The following is a 16,171-nucleotide window of genomic DNA, read 5'->3' as shown; positions in this document are numbered from 1 at the left end:
CTATTAAATCATTAGATGATTTAATCTTTGGATGTAATGAAAATTTTTTTGGCAACCACGCCTTTTTCTCCGGATATGTGTAATCATTCAAGAATTTACATTTCTCCACTGATTATTTTACTTTTTCTCCTTCATTTAGTTTTATCAACAAGGTTAATTTTGTATATAGCAAGCGCAGCAATAACAAGATAATATTATTTTAAGTTAATAAGAACAGTAGAGTGTTATAAAGCAATTTTAAAATGGCTTAACAATTTGGGTGCGTTTTTCAAATCTTAGTTTTGGTTAGTTCAAACGTTTCAACCATTAATTTTAATTTTGTTTATCTTTGTTATTTGTACATCAATAATTGAATATAAAAGAGATAGGTAAGAAAATGATATAGAAAGATACTGAAAGAAGAAAGTAAATAGATAAATAGAAAAAGAAGAGAGAGAAAAGGAAAGAGTCAGAGAGAGAAACAGAGATAAAGAGAGAGAGGACAAAGAGAAAGAAAGAAAGAGAGAGATAGAGATAGATAGATAGATAGATAGATAGATAGATAGAGAGAGAGAGAGAGAGAGAGAGAGAGAGAGAGAGAGAGAGAGAGAGAGAGAGAGAGAGAGAGAGAGAGAGAGAGAGAAAGAAAGAGTAAGAGAAAGAAAGAGAGAGAGATAGATTGAGAGAGAGAGAGATGAGTGGATAGGTCTTTAATTAACCATTTCAATAGAGATGTAAGATAAGAAATACTCTATATATACTCTAACATAGATAATATACTAAAAAGTTGAAAAATAAAGATTCTGAATTTTTTAGTTAGATAAGGTACATTTCTTTGTTTATGAAATTTTTTTAATAGTCTTTTAGCCCATAAAAGTCTAATAACTTTTTTACTTTAGAGTAATGATGGTTTGTTATAATCAACCTTACTTAAAAACTCCTTGATGTGTATAATTCCTCTATTTACAGGGATCTCAAGGGATAAGACATTGAAAGATAAATTATTGTACATCCCAATTAACATACAAAATACTGTGAAACTAAATTATTGGTTGAAAAATTTGGGCACTTCTGGTTAGAACCATTCAAACCAGATCCCCAAAGTTTTTGTACCTACGAATTAATGAAAGTGTTAAAGAACTTTGGGTACCATAAAAATTTTAGAGGTCAATGTCCCCTCCCTCCCTGAATATGTAGCGACTGCCAGAAAATTTTCTTTATGTGTGGTACAAGGAGTGATCAACTAAAAGTCGGAAAATAAAGAGTTCCTTTTAGAATTCCTGGAAAAGCCTGCAGGGACAAAGTTAGTTGTAGAGCAGATTCTCATGGGTCAAGGGAATATGTAAAAGAACTTTCATTCATCAGGCATTTAAGCTACATTAAAAATGTCTTTGTTTAAATTCGAAATGGATTTTTTCTTCTTCTAATTTTGCATTGACTTAATGGATGTAGAATATACGTGGGGTAAAATTGTCGCCAATTTAGGTTGATATTTCCCCTGTCATTTATTGGTCAGTTCGTTCATTCTGAAGGAGGGTAGGGGATGGTGTAAGAGAAGTATATGAGGTGAGGAAAATGGAACGAGGAAATCATTTTAGCCCGCTGCTGATTTCACTTTTTTAATGAACATGAAAATCTGGTGTAAGATTTAAGTAATTGTATATTCATTATTGTCTTGTTATTATTGTTGTCAACAAAGAAAATGGAGGTAAAATAGTTTTTCTTTGATCACTGACCTTTATGTATTTAAGCTATGATGTATGCTTAAGAAGGAGTGTGGGGGGGGGGTGTAAGATTAACCCTCCCATGGGACATACTATTTAAAAAATCTACATACAAAAGTTCATTTAGACGTAAATAACAAAGTTCTGTAATCTTTAAAGAATATTTTAAAGAAAAAAAATAATATAATATGTAATTAATAATTGATAAAAAAAAAACATTTAAAAGATAAAGATTTTGATAAGAAAAAAATATAAGTAAAATAATGATTTTAAGTCAACTTTAAAAAAAACTGACCTAGTTAGATATTTTTGTTTTCTGCATTGATAATAATTAGAGCATGCTATTGTAACCTATATTACAGTTTTAATTAACAATATGAAATATTTTTATTGGGAAAAAAGTTAAAGGAATAATTTTCATATTTTTTAAAATTGAAGTATTTTTTGTAGTATATGTTTTGATAATTATATTTTTGTGGTTAATCATCCTATATAATTTTCTATTTTTCAAAGCGCAGCTAATCTATAGGTAGGGTAGGTTAGTATGTATGTCCATCTGCGTAAATTGACGTTAAATTTATTTGATTATTGATAAACCTTTATTTCCAACGATTTTTTAGAGCACATGCCAAAAATTTAGAAAGGGAGGGAGGGGATATTGGACATTATTTTATTAGTTGGCTTACAAAATTTTGATTATATTATCAAATCTTGATTGGTCGGCATATACTATCAGTGTTCAAACGTTACAACCAATAATTTTAATCTACAGAATGGGTAATTTTGTATGTCATTATTTGAGATGTACATCAATTTATCGCCCATTGTCTTATCCTTTTTATCTTTGCAAAAAATTATGCAATCTAATTGTTTAACTGCCCATGTAAAATTTCAATTACCTTCGAATAACACTTTATTTTTTGTTTTTATATTGTTTTTGCCGCGCTACTTTTGTATAAAATTGTCCTCTGTTAATAGAAGCAAGCTACTTGTCATGTTTTATCATTTCTATTTAATTTTACTTATCTATCTTTGTTTAATAAGGCTAAATTTGGATAGGATAGGTCATTCAGGATTTTGAAATTTGGCTTATAATATTATATACTATTTTGGAGGGTTAGAATGAAATAAAAAAGCATTAATTATAGAAAAAGATAAAAATAGATAAATAAATGGAGAAAGAGAGAGAGAGAGAGAGAGAGAGAGAGAGAGAGAGAGAGAGAGAGAGAGAGAGAGAGAGAGAGAGAGAGCAAAAAAACAGATAAAGTGTAAAGTTACAGTGTAAGCCAGAAAAGGTTGCTAGAAAGTAATAGATAGATAGATAAATAGAAAAAGAAGAGTGAAAAAAAGTAGAGAATGAGAAAGAAAGAAATAGATACGGAGAGGATACATGGTAAATAGATAGATGGAGACAAAAAGAATGAACAGAAAGAGAAATAGATAAATATATAGATAGAGAAATAGATAGATAGATAAATAGATAGATAGAGATGCAGGTAAATAGATAAAAAGAGATAAATAAAGAGAGAACTAGCAGTTATTTATGGAAAACAAGTTACTTTGTCCCTGGCCTCTAGAAAAAAAGCCTAAAACCTCTAAATAAGTTGAAATAATCCGAAACATTTTGACTATCAATAAAAATGTAGGATTTCTCTATTACATATTATTATGATAAGAACATTTAATTATTGTCTAAACATACACAGGATTAAAGTATTAAAATATCATTTATATTTAAACAAATTAGAATTTTAATAATGGATATGTGATATACGTGGATATATTGACAGGGGGAATTTTAGCTTGCGACGAAGACCAAACTGCATGACTTTTGTGTCACTTTTGATTTCTGTGACGTAATATAATGAGGAAGAGGAGAGGAGAAGTGGGAAAGAAAACCCCTAAAAAAGAGATGGAGAATATGACATCAAAAGTGGTGCAAAAGTTAAGCAGTGTGGTCTTCTTCTTAGCTTGCTAATATGAACCTTTTTTATTGGTCAGTAGGAGGGGAGGGAAATAGGTAAATTGTTAATTTAGCCAGCTGCGAGTATCCCTTTATCAGATTATATGAAAATCTGGTGCAACATCCAAGTAATGATATATGTATATTCAAACAAATAAGAATTTCAAAGATAACATAATATAGATGTATCATCCTAGATAGCAGATTGTCAACCATACACAATAATCCGTCAAAGTTAAAAGGAAATTTCTAGCAGACAAATATATTGTTTACATCTAATCCCGTTTGATTAAATCACAATATACGAGCGAATATTTGAATTTTTTTAAAGCAAAGCTTTCTCCTAAAAAAATTAACTAAAAACTGTCTTTAGTATCAAAATGCGTCTACTTTCCAACCAATAATATGAACGGAATGCTACAATATTGAATTCCTATTGGTCAAATTAATAGATTGGGGATCTATGTTTTTTTATTCATAAATAATGTAAAATTTGTTTTGACGATCTATTTACAATATCTTTTACAGTTAGGGAGTTGAATCCATTTTTATAGAAGCAGAAATATAATCTATGATTATGGTTTGGACCCTCTAAAACTATAATCTACCCTTCCACTTTCCCCTCTCTTGGTGAAGATATCTTCACCAAGAGAGGGGAAAGTGGAATCTTACATTTCAAAAATCGTATCGGCGTTGAAGATATCTTCACCAAGAGAAGGGAAAGTAGAATCTTACATTTCAAAAATCGTATCGGCGTTGAAGATATCTTCACCAAGAGAGGGGAAAGTGGAAAGGTAGATTACAGTTTTAGAGGGTCCAAACCATAATCATAGATTATATTTCTGCTTCTATAAAAATGGATTCAACTCCCTAACTGTTTTAAATTTGTAAGCTTTACTAGCGTAAAGACTCTATAAATAAGTATGGCCGTACTTATATTATTTTTTGATCCTTACATATTTACAACTAGCGGCTCGCGCTGCTAACATTTAGGGGAGAATGGACAATAAAATAGCCTAAAACCACTCCTACCAGATTTAATGCTTCCTATAGATGGAGAACCCAATCAATTCAGAGGTTAGCGAGATCTTATGCGCTGCTTATGAAAATACTTATACTTGTACTAAAGGTAATATCAAAATAGTAGCCATATGAGAAAATACCAGAATTATAAACATAAAATAAAAGCTAAAATTAATGGCGTTTGATCAAATCAAAAATTTGTTAAATCAAGTATTTGATATTGATAATAACTAAAGAAATAATTTACAATAACTTGAATCTTACACAAGAAAAGTGAAACTTGTAGCTGGCAAAAAAAAGGATCGCCCCAATCCACCCCCTTTATCTTATCCCCTCCCCTCCTACTGGATGAACAAACTGACCAATGCATGAATGATAACTATGTTAGCAAGCTAAGTTGAAGCCATTTTTTTCCCTTTCATAATATCCACGTATTTTCTATTAACGTAATCAAGTTGACATATTATTGCTTTTAGTCGACAAAAGACTAAAATAAAAGTGACTAAAACACTGGGTTGTCATCCCCCCCCCCCCCCCCCCAACCAATAAAAAAAACCTACCTCAGCTTCTCTGGAGTGGCGCTTCAAAAATTCATCAGTTTCAAATTTATCTTTTTGATTTGGTACAACTCGTGGCATTTTAAATAGGAACCTAATCCAGTTTGGCACTATTTATTCCTTGTTAAATACTATAATTTTAAATAGGAACCTACTCCAGTTTGGCATTATTTATTCCTTGTTCAATTTTTTAAAAATCATTTAAACAATGTCAGAGCAAATACAATAAAAATCTTCTAAACTGTTATGTCGTTTAATATTGGTAAAAAATAATAATTTACATACAAGTTTAGTTTAAATTCCAAAAAATGTCAAACATAAAAAAACTAAGGTGTTAAAAAAGGTTGTTTTGTTAAAAAGTAGAATTTAGATTTAATTTCAGACTTGAACAACAGATAAAAAGTTAGTAACTATTACTAGGTTCATTTTTTTTTCTCTCAAAATTCAATATATTTTTTTTATTTTTCCTTTTATTATCGGCTGCTACCTTACCATCTAGGGGCTCAATATTCGAAGGGGTAGGGAGGAGTCAGAACTTTAGCCTAAAACCATCCCAAGAATAAAATGTTGAAATAAACCATTAAGGGACATAAGTTAAGCTTACATAAAATAGAGAACTTAATAAGTTCAACAGTTAAAATGTTTATTAAGCTTCAGACAAAAAACCTTACTACTTTAAATAATAAGATTATTGTATAACTTCATTAAGGAATAAAATTCCTAGGTTTATGATGTACAAGCTCTGACGGATGGTGAGGGTGGTGGAGGCCTGGTTGACCCCCTTGACCATGACCGGTATGACCACCTCCATGACCGGGGTGACCGCCATGACCACCTGGTAAATTTTTGTTCATGAAAACTATTTATTTAAGACAAAGGACGAAAAATTGATGTTCATTACTAATAATGATAAACAAAATTATCCCTTTAGCAGATTGAAATTTTTGGTTTAAACGAACAAATCAAGATTATCTTTAGGAGAACACGATTGATCAAAAAACTTTGAGTACCAGCATGATTTACATACAGTCCAATGTCACCTCCCTCCCTGTAAAACATCTATTATTTCAGGGTTATAACAATGGATGATAAATTAATCTTACGAGAGGAATAAAGCTTGAAGAAACTTTTTTAAACGAGGGGAAATAAAATTTTATAAAAATTCATCTAAAAACAGTATCTTATTGGCAAAAAGGATGTTTTTTTTCAAAGTGTCATATCTGGCCCTAAGATTTATGATATTAATTTATTTTATAACGATTTCAATGAACATTCCTGGATGCATGCCCAGATGGGGAGCTTGATGGTGGAATCCTCCCGCTCCGGGGTGCATACCACCCCCGCCGCCGAGCATAGCGTTGGTACCGGCCGCTGCCGCGGCAAAAACATTGACCGCCGCGCTAATCTGGTGCTGCGGCGATAGGGCGGTTTGTGTTTGACTAGAAATATCGCTGCCACTGGAGGGCGGGCTGTGACTGTTGTTGTTATTGCTGGTGTTGAATCCGCCGCTGACGGCGGATAGTGACGTTTGCGGCGGGGTTTGGCCCTGCATTCGCCGATACTTTGATTTTATTGCATTTTCAAAATAAGTAGTTGTAATACTTAAAACAAAATTAATAATTGAAGTCTTAAAATTCGGTTGGGGTAAAATGGGGTGGGTACGGGGATCGTTAGGCAGCTACAAGTTTCACTTTATTAGAGTACAATCACTGTTACTTTGATTTCATTGCATTAGAAAATAAGAATATTAAATGAAATTATTATTACTTGGACCTTACACCAGACTATCATGCATCCTAATAAAGTTAAACTCGTAGCTGGCTATAAAAACAAAGATCCCCCTTATTCATCATCCCCTTTACCCCAATCCCTCCTACTGGATGAACGAACTTGCCAAAAAATGTCCGTGTTAGCAACATTTTTTCCCCTGTCATAATATCCTCATATATCATATATCCATTGACTCTTAACAAAATTAATACTAAAATTAGAGTTTAAAAAATTTTGTATTAGAAAATTTAGAAGATTTTTTAAATTTTTGAAAAAGTATGGAATGCCTGGTGTTGTGAGACCCCTAGGGGCTGAGTTTGCCCCATAACGGCAGCAGTAAACGGAAACATGTTGAACTGGGTCGGGGGGGCAGCGCTATGTAACATTTTTAGGCCGTTTTAACGATACTTTTCAATAGATAACGGTATAATTTTTACATTTATTTTTTCACTGTTAAGTACAAAAATTAACTTTTGATTTAAAATCACTTTTAACTAATTATCAAATTAGCACTGTGTATGATATATTTATACTAAACAAGCCAAAAACCACCGAACAAACAATCTATCTATCAATCTAGTAACTGGCAAAATAATTTCACTAGTATTTAGTTAACCAAAAGATGTCAGTCACTTGTAATAAAAATAAATCCACATTAATAATAAGCATGTATATAAAACCACCGTCTGGCCAACAAACTTTTTGTCTTTTTAAACTGCAGTTGTTGTGCTTGCGGTTATAATTATTGTGGTGTACTTGGACCACAGCAGCTGTGCAGCCGCAAACTGCGGCTGGCGCGGGGGTAGAGAAGTGGGGGGAGAGTTTTGGTTTTCAGCTGTTGGATTTTCTTTGCTGTTGTTGGGTTTTCAAGTGAAGTTCCTCTTACTGTGTGGTTGCTGTTGCGGTTTTCATTAAACTTTAGGTTAGGTTATTGTGTGTGTGTATGTTTTAGAATCACATGATTATTAGTATATATATAATATATATATGGTTATTATGTATATAATATATATTTTGTTCAGGCTAGCTTGGGTTGCGGTTGTGCCTTACACTGTGGTTATGCTTATACCACACACTAGCACACTAGCGCAGCTACTCACACACACACACACACACATACACACCACATACATATATAAGTAGAGAAAGAGAGAGAGATATGGAAAAAAGAGAGTTTTAGAGAGAGAGAAGAAAATATCTTCTTGTGGGTTTAGAATCCACCAACAGCCCTAAAAAGGGGCATCATAATATTACATCACCCTTAAAACGGAAGTATTGGGGGGCCGTAAAACGTCCCCCACAAGGGAAGTGGGAGTGATAAAAAAGGGCGGTTTAAAGTATTTTGGGAGGGGGGATGGGAAGAGATTAGTGTGTGTAACCAAGACTGTTAAGAGTGCGGTGACCAGAGGTGAACATTCAATGTGTTGGGCGGCGTATAGCGGTGAGCCAAGCGGTTATGTAGTGCAGCGGGGAGAGAATGAGGGGAGGTGGGGGAGTATGGTGTGTGGGTGTAGTAATGTGGCCAGAGTAGTAAGTGTGTGTGTGTGTGTAGCTGCAACCGCGGTGAGGTTATGTGGTGACTGTGTGGGGACGTTCTTTCCCCCTTGCACATATTTTCCTTTCCCCCTCCTCCCACTAGTGTCTTATCCGAACTTTACTTTACTTCTGGAAAGCCCGTTAACCTCTCTCTTATGAGATATTATGGGGGGGGGGGGGGGGTGGTATACTCTTGTGGGTTCACACAACCCCCACTACTTTGGCCACAACTATATATATATATATCCCCCCAACAACACTTCCACAAATACTCTTTCCCCTATTCTACAGAAAATTCAGCGGCATTGCACTGAAAGTAAGATATTTTGTGGCTTGGCGGCAAATCACATTCAGGGTTGCCAATTTTGACAATATTTTGTTCCCTGCAATTTTCTAATAAGTTTTCGTTGGTTTTTTCTATCATGATTTTAACGGATTTTTCTATTAATAGAAATTGTTTTCTGAGATATTATTAAACAAAAGGGTTGCCAAAAATATATTATTAAGATATACATTGCTTTTGAGAGAAAAGAGTGAGGCATGTTTTGTAAAGAGGTTATGCTATGATGAGGTGTATCATTGGTGGCAAATATAGGGGGCATCACACAGCCAGGGGGGGGGGGGTAGAATGGGAGTAGTGGTTAGGAACTGCATTTCGGTTATATACCAACTTTTACTACCCAGATAGATAGATAGATTCTGTAATATTAGGGAGGGAGGGGACATTAAACTTAAAATGTTATTGGTACCCAAAGTTTCATAAATATACTCTTTTTAATAAATCTTGGTTGGTTAGCTTAAAATAATGGCGTCTATACTTTTCAACCTATCATTTTAAACAGAAGGGGTAATTTTGTTTATCATCATTAAGAATGTACATCAATTTATCCTCCATTGTCTTATCCCTTAAGATCCCTGTCATTTGAATAGAGAAAGAGTTAGGTAGAGGGGGGAGGATAAGAGGTTAAGTGCAGTATAGGTCTCTTGGGTAGGGTAATCCCATAAAGGGACGTGTACATAATGTAAAATAATATTAAGGGGGGGGGGGGAGAATATTGGAGGAGTTTAGGAACTACACAAAACGGGACCACATACCCTCACCTTACCTATCCAGATAGGTTTATTACTCTATCTATCTATCTATCTATTTATGTTACTCTATCTATCTATCTAATATAAGGGTGTAGCTACTCTATAACTACGTAGACTTTATTGGTTTATAGACGATAAATTGATGACAACTAGATTAAGATAAACATAATTACCCCTTTCTATATTTTTAAGCAACATATCAAGATTTAATAAAAGGACCTAAAGCTTCAAATCCAACGAATAGGAAGACATGATTATAAAACTTTGGATACAAGTATAATTTACAATCCAAAGTCCACTCCCTCCCTGAAAATACAGTAGTATCTAACCCTTTCATCTATCCTCTAATATTCCTCTCTCTCTTTCATTTTTCAACTATTTTTTCTCTTTTTTATACACTATAAAGTATATAAGCGGATCAAGATGCAAATACAAAGGAAGGTTTATCTGGTACAACAAACAACACAAAATACACGGTGAAGGCACGGCTAGAGAAAACGCGTGTAAGAATTAGTTATTTTTATATGTTGCACATCAGGTCGTTTTGTCACTGAATTACTGAACCAGAGTTCTACTTTTTAGGGAAGCTTTATATACTATATAGGTCCTTGGATGGCCAAAGACATATTTTTATATTGAAGTCTTGGGATGGTTTCAGCTATTTTTCTTACCCTGATGTAAACAGAGAAGCAAATGACAATCTTCATATATTTCACTCGATCCGAATATGCATATATTTTACATTAAAATTAACATATATGTTCTTTTCTGTTTCGGAGAGAGGGGGGGGGGAACAGAGAATAAATTATCTTTCTACAATAACCCTTTATTTCAGGGATCTGAAGGGATAAGACAATGGCCGATGAATTATGCACATCCCTAATGAAGATACACAAAATTACCCCTTCTTTTGATTGCAATTAGTGGTTAAAATGTTTAAACCAACCAGTCAAAATTCTATAAAAGTTTCCAAAAGTTGTTAAGCCAACGAGTAAGAAAACATTTTTTAAAAACTGTTGGGACTAGTGTAATAAACAGTCCAATGTCCCCTCCTTGTCTGTACTTGCACATGATATATCTCTTTTTTTCTTCATATTTTTCCTACTTTATTTTATTTGTATATTTTTGGCCATTGCTCAAGCTTTTAATGCTAAATATTTGTGACTTCAGTCAAAAAGTACACAGTTTCCATTTATCAAATAGCTTGGTCTTGAAAAACAATAAGTTGCCCCTGTTTATGGCCAAAGCATTCTACTCATAACATTATATAAATGCGTAAAAAGCTGTAAAGTATAATGTTTTAATAGACTTTTTTTTGAGTTTATAGAGTTGCTACACTTTCTAAATTGTACCAAACTGTTACAGAAATCATAATACAAAGTTTGAAATGGATAGGATAACTCTAACATGTCTAAAATAGCTATAGATATAGAAAAGCTTTAAGTGCAAGAGACAAATTAAATATGTATGAAAAAGAAAGAGAATTTCAAAAACATTACATCTGCCTCTAAAACACATTAATTGGGGGGAGTATATTACAAGGGTATGGGGGAGAAGATATGAAAAGTGGCCTAAATCCCTCTCTCTTTGTCCCAACCTACCCACACACACACACACACACACACACACACATCTGCCTCCCTATATACTATATACTCTCACTCAATATACATATACTACTAAAATACATCTTTATGAGATATATCTGTGGTTCAATGTTGAAACCGCAAAGAAAAAGGGGGGGAAATGTAAGTCCATGCCTCAATATTTATATGGGCAAGTATCCCCGCCCTCTTATTGGTCACCAGCCACAGATCTGGGCTGGAAAAATTGTGTTAATGTCCCGCCTATAATCCCCCCCCCCCCCCTCCTTCATAATTATTTTAACCGCAATCTAAGATATGGAAAACTAAAAGATCGGACTTTTATAAATCCCCCCCATATTCAGGTAAATATTATAATTAAGTATAGGTACATATTTTATGCTAAAATCTAAGTAGTTTGAAATTTTTATTAAGTCTAAAAATCACATAAAATAATAAGATCTTATTTTAATGTAATTTTAGGGTTTAAAATATCTATGAAAACCTGCAATGTTTGTGTGTTAAAAATGTGTGCAATTTCCCTACCAAAATTGTGGCTAAAAATGTTTAAAGTTGTGGCATTTTACCAATCTTTGCTCTGGTTTATAAATTATGAGAGAGATAGATAGATGGAGAGATTATTTGTAGTTAGATGGATAGATCATTGGATAGATAATTGGATAGATCATTGGATAGATAATTGGATATATCATTGGATAGATGATTGGATAGATGATTGGATAGATCATTGGATAGATAATTGAATAGCTCATTGGATAGATAATTGGATAGATCACTGGATAGATAGATGGATAGATCATTGGATAGATAGATGGATAGATTCTTTTATAGATAGATGGATAGATCATTGGATAGATAGATTTATAACTCATTGGAAAGATAGGTGGTTAGATTGATAGATGGATATATAAATGAAAAGATAGATGGTTAGATAAAGGATTGATAGATGGATAGACAAAGGATGGATAAATGGATAGATAAAATTTGGATATATGGATAGATGGATAAATAGATGGATAGATGATTATATAGATAGATTAATATATAGAAGGATAGGTAAATATATGGATAAATTGTTAATAGTTAGATGGATATATAGATGGATAGATCGACAAATAGATAGATGGATAGAAGGTTGAATAGATGGATAGATAGATTGATAGATAAATAGATGTATAGCTGGATGAAAACAGTAAAAGTGTCTGACTATGACGTCAGAAAAAATTAACAATTAACCAATGAGAGGCCGTTATATATTTTACCATTGTGAATACTGGCTTCTCATTGGTTAATTGCTAATTTTTTCTGACGTCATAGTCAGACACTTTTACTGTTTTCAGCTGGATAGATAGATAAATGGATACAAGTATGAATATACAGAGTTAGGTACAAATATTTAGAATTGTTGTATTTTTCCAACTTTTAATCTGATTTAGAAAGATAGAAAGATAGATAGATAGAATAGACAAATAGAGAAAAAAATAGAAAATCTCAAACATATATATATATATAAACAGATGAACATACAAATAAGAAAAAATATGTGAATAGACAGAGTTAGGTAAAAATATTTAGAATTGTGGTATTTTTCTAATCTTTACCTTGGTTTACTTTTAAAACCATTACTAATTGTTTCAAGAGATATATATATAGAGAGAGAGATATAGAGAGAAAGAAAGAAAGAAAGATAAATAGAGAGAATGAAGAAAAAAAGGGCTCACGTGAAGGAGACTACCCTATAGACTGGTCTCCTTTACACTACACCATTTGAGGCTAGGGTTCTTTACACTTCAAATTTACAAGACATATTTAGGTTTAAATGAATTAAGTTCTTTATATAATGACCCATTTTATGCAATTGAAAGTTAGGGCACCGCAGGTCTTGGCCCGCAGGGTTAGAGCCCCTCACCTTGGTTATGCATATGAATAAAAGTTACCTCCCTTCCAGTCCCCTGCCTTAGTTCAAATTTATGCAATTATAAATATACTTATGCCTATTTTATTATTTATTGTCTTTTTTTATATTGAAAAATAAATCTACTACCACTACTTCTATTTAACAAATAAAAGGGAGGTGAGTCTGTGCTCGATAGGTACTTTGAGAAAAAGCACCGATGAAATATTATAAAGAGAACAGCCATTAGTAAATACGGAAAACCAAAAATTTGCTGAAAAAAAATATTTGTTAACCTAAATCCTTTACCACCAAAACTGCTGGTTTCCCAACACAGAAATCCGCAAAACTGTGCCCACAAAAATTACACACAAAGGTGCCCACACAATTTACACAAACTCACCCACACAAATTATACCCACACACCCACAGAAACTCAGGGAGGGGGGACGGGACATTGGCCTATTTATTACACTAGTCCCCAAAGGTTTATAATAACATTTTCTTATTCATTGGCTTAACAACTTTGGGGACTTTTGCTGAATTTTGATTTGTTGGTTCATTATATTGAGTGTCAAAACGTTTTAACTAATAATTGTGATTTAAAGCAAGGGTAATTTTGTGTGTCATAAATGGGGATGAACATCAATTTATCGGCCATTGTCTTATCCCTTTATATCCCTGACAGAAGCTACACACAAACACTGCTGACGGCCTAATTGGTTATTACACACAGAAAACAATTATATTATAAAATTATATTATTTTAAAAAGTTGTTTTAAGGAATTATTTTCGCTTGCGACCCCAAAATGTAATTTGAAATAATACATTTATGCTTAGTTAAATAATATACTAGCTGTTTTGCCCCTAGCTTATAAGGCTTGATTTCTGACGGAAGTTATAGAAAAGCCAGACCAAAATGAAGCTTATGCCCTTATATCTAGTCCAAAATCGGTTTAGTAACTAGAGAGATCTTAAAGAACAAAAGAAAACTTTAGTACTCTTTATAGCATGATTTCAATTTCAAGGAATTGCTCAGCTTAAAAATTTGATATTTACAAACATACTAGACTTTACTCAACTTTTCAACCAATAATTTTGAGCATCAGAAGGGATAATTTTGTTCATCATTATTTTAGATATACAAAAATTAGTCAACCATTGTCTAATCCCTTAAGATCTCTATAATCAATGCATTATTTGAGAGACTCGAACTCTAAACCCTCTGAACTATCAGACGTGGAAATTAAGTACAGGTAGGGAGGGGATATTTGGCTTGTCCCAAAAGTTTAATAATAGTTATTTCTCGCATCGTATTATAAACGGCTTTCCGCGTATAAAGAAAGTACAAATATGAAATTAAAACTAGTTTTTTTAGCCCCGAGGTGCCAAAGGCACCGGCTAAAAAAACTGGTTTTAATCTTATGATTGTACATTTCTATATTCGTAGAAAGCTGGATATAATACGATGCTAGACATAGTTTTTTTCGTATGGATGAGAACCAGTTCCTATCCACCGGATGCGAATGAATACGAAAATAACGTTTCTTATTCATTGGCTTAACAACTTTAGAGACTTTTGTTGAATATTGATTGTTTGTTTTATTAACTTAAGTGTCTAAAAGTTTCAACCACTAATTGCAATCTTTAGAAAAGGTTAAATTTGTGTATAATCATTGTAGATGTACATCAATTTATCAGCTATTGTCCCTTAACCCTTAACGGTCGGGGGGGGGGGGGGGGCGTTGAACGCCCCCTAATCCGGTTTTTTCTATCTCATTTTCTGTGTGTGAAAGATAAAGAGCCCAAACTGCGTGACTTTTTAAGTTTGGGTATGACACATAACCGAGAGTTGGAATTTTTTGAATATCTCCATCCTGGCGGGCACAGGATGCCAGCAAACCTGGCAGGGTCATCCAGATAAAGAGCAAAAATATTTTTTTGACTTAAAAAAAGGCATTTTATCTTACCAAAATACTAAAATATCCTCTAGTAGTACATCCTCATTTTAAATACAGGTGTTCAAGTCAATTTCAGTTCCAGGTATGATCCTGCAGGTCCTGATCCTCCAGGTCTCCAGAAATCTTTAAATGGCTCCTGTGGCCGCAACTTAAGCTTTTCTGACATGTCTACATAACGTATTAAAATTTCATAAAGATCCGCCGCCGTTTTTCCGCCGACCGCCGACTGCGGCGGCTGGCAACTGCCAAGTACAGCTGCGGCCGCTGAAATTTATATTTTGATATTTGAAATATAAAATTTACATAAAGATTAACATTTTCTACAAAAAAAATTTTATTCTAGCTTCAAAAAAAAAAAAAATAACAGCCGTTTGAAATTTTTAAGTAAAAAAGGACCTAAAAACAAAGGTTGTTAAATAAAAGGGTGAAGGAAGCGAAAATTGACCTTGACTTACTTAAGGTCGGAAATTCATCATAACACAGGGGACTTACACAAAAAATTTTAGCCCTCTAGCTCTAATAGGAAATGAGATAACATGGGGGGGCGTTGAACGTCCCCCCCCCCCGACTGATTAAGGTGCGGCAAGGGGCCCGACTGTAAGGGGTTAAGATCCCTATATTTAATGCTTTAATTGAGAGACTCGAACTCTAAACCCTTTGGACTAACAAACGCGTAACTAGTCCCCAAAGTTTTATAATAACGTTTTTTAACAACTTTGGAGACTTTTAGTCAATATTGATTAGTTGGTTGAATGAGTTAAGTGTCTAAACGTTTCAACCACTAACCCTCTGGACTAACGGACGTGTAACACTTGACGCAACAGCCCCCCGGGGTAGAAATTTGTGTGTAGTAAAAGTGAATACCTCAAAAAATAAAGCTACACCTGGCCACAATCCCGCAAACCTTGCAGCCACAAAACAACAGCTTTCTGGGTTTCATAGTCCACATTAATATATAATAACAGAAGATTTCAAGCTTAATTTAGCCCTTAAACGTGCTGTGATTTCACATAATCCCTGATTCTAGGAACCACTTTGATTACCACAACTGTGTTGACCAAGTTTAA

The 16,171-nt window shown here is 33.5% G+C and overlaps 2 protein-coding genes across 3 annotated transcripts in view; both read right to left on the bottom strand.

The window, feature by feature from the left end:
• The window catches only part of LOC145307363 (protein big brother-like), a 140,443-nt gene extending 134,364 nt beyond the window's left edge, over positions 1–6,079 (bottom strand). Inside the window, exons 1-2 of one of the 2 annotated variants that reach the window (XM_080149856.1) lie at positions 5,970–6,079; positions 5,250–5,343 (exon numbers count right to left, since the gene is read on the bottom strand). In XM_080149856.1, coding sequence (XP_080005982.1) covers positions 5,250–5,327 — 78 coding nt within the window. In that variant the 5' untranslated portion in view covers positions 5,328–5,343; positions 5,970–6,079. The remainder of the gene's footprint in view (positions 1–5,249; positions 5,344–5,969) is intronic. The other variant, XM_080149785.1, reaches the window with a different exon arrangement.
• LOC145322341 (uncharacterized) lies at positions 5,935–8,089 on the bottom strand. The gene is made up of 3 exons (XM_080164345.1): positions 7,304–8,089; positions 6,505–6,792; positions 5,935–6,081 (listed from the first exon to the last, which is right to left on the bottom strand). The coding sequence occupies exons 1-3, from the start codon at positions 7,400–7,402 to the stop codon at positions 5,935–5,937; spliced, it is 534 nt and encodes a 177-aa protein (XP_080020471.1). The 5' UTR covers positions 7,403–8,089.
• Positions 8,090–16,171: the final 8,082 nt, after the last annotated feature.

This window comes from Acartia tonsa, chromosome 1 (assembly GCF_053477335.1).
Source record: "Acartia tonsa isolate MP-2025a chromosome 1, ASM5347733v1, whole genome shotgun sequence".
NCBI lineage: Eukaryota > Metazoa > Arthropoda > Copepoda > Calanoida > Acartiidae > Acartia > Acartia tonsa.
Note: the sequence above shows the minus strand (reverse complement) of the source record. Positions and strands in the feature narration are given on the sequence as shown.

Coding starts and splice junctions, on each gene's coding strand:
- LOC145322341 (XM_080164345.1), bottom strand. CDS start 7,402: ATGTTACATAGCGCTGCCCCCCCGACCCAGTTCAACATGTTTCCGTTT. Junction 6,793..7,303: donor TAGGGGTCTCACAACACCAG/GCATTCCATACT, acceptor CGGCGAATGCAG/GGCCAAACCCCGCCGCAAAC. Junction 6,082..6,504: donor CAGGAATGTTCATTGAAATC/GTTATAAAATAA, acceptor AAAATTTACCAG/GTGGTCATGGCGGTCACCCC.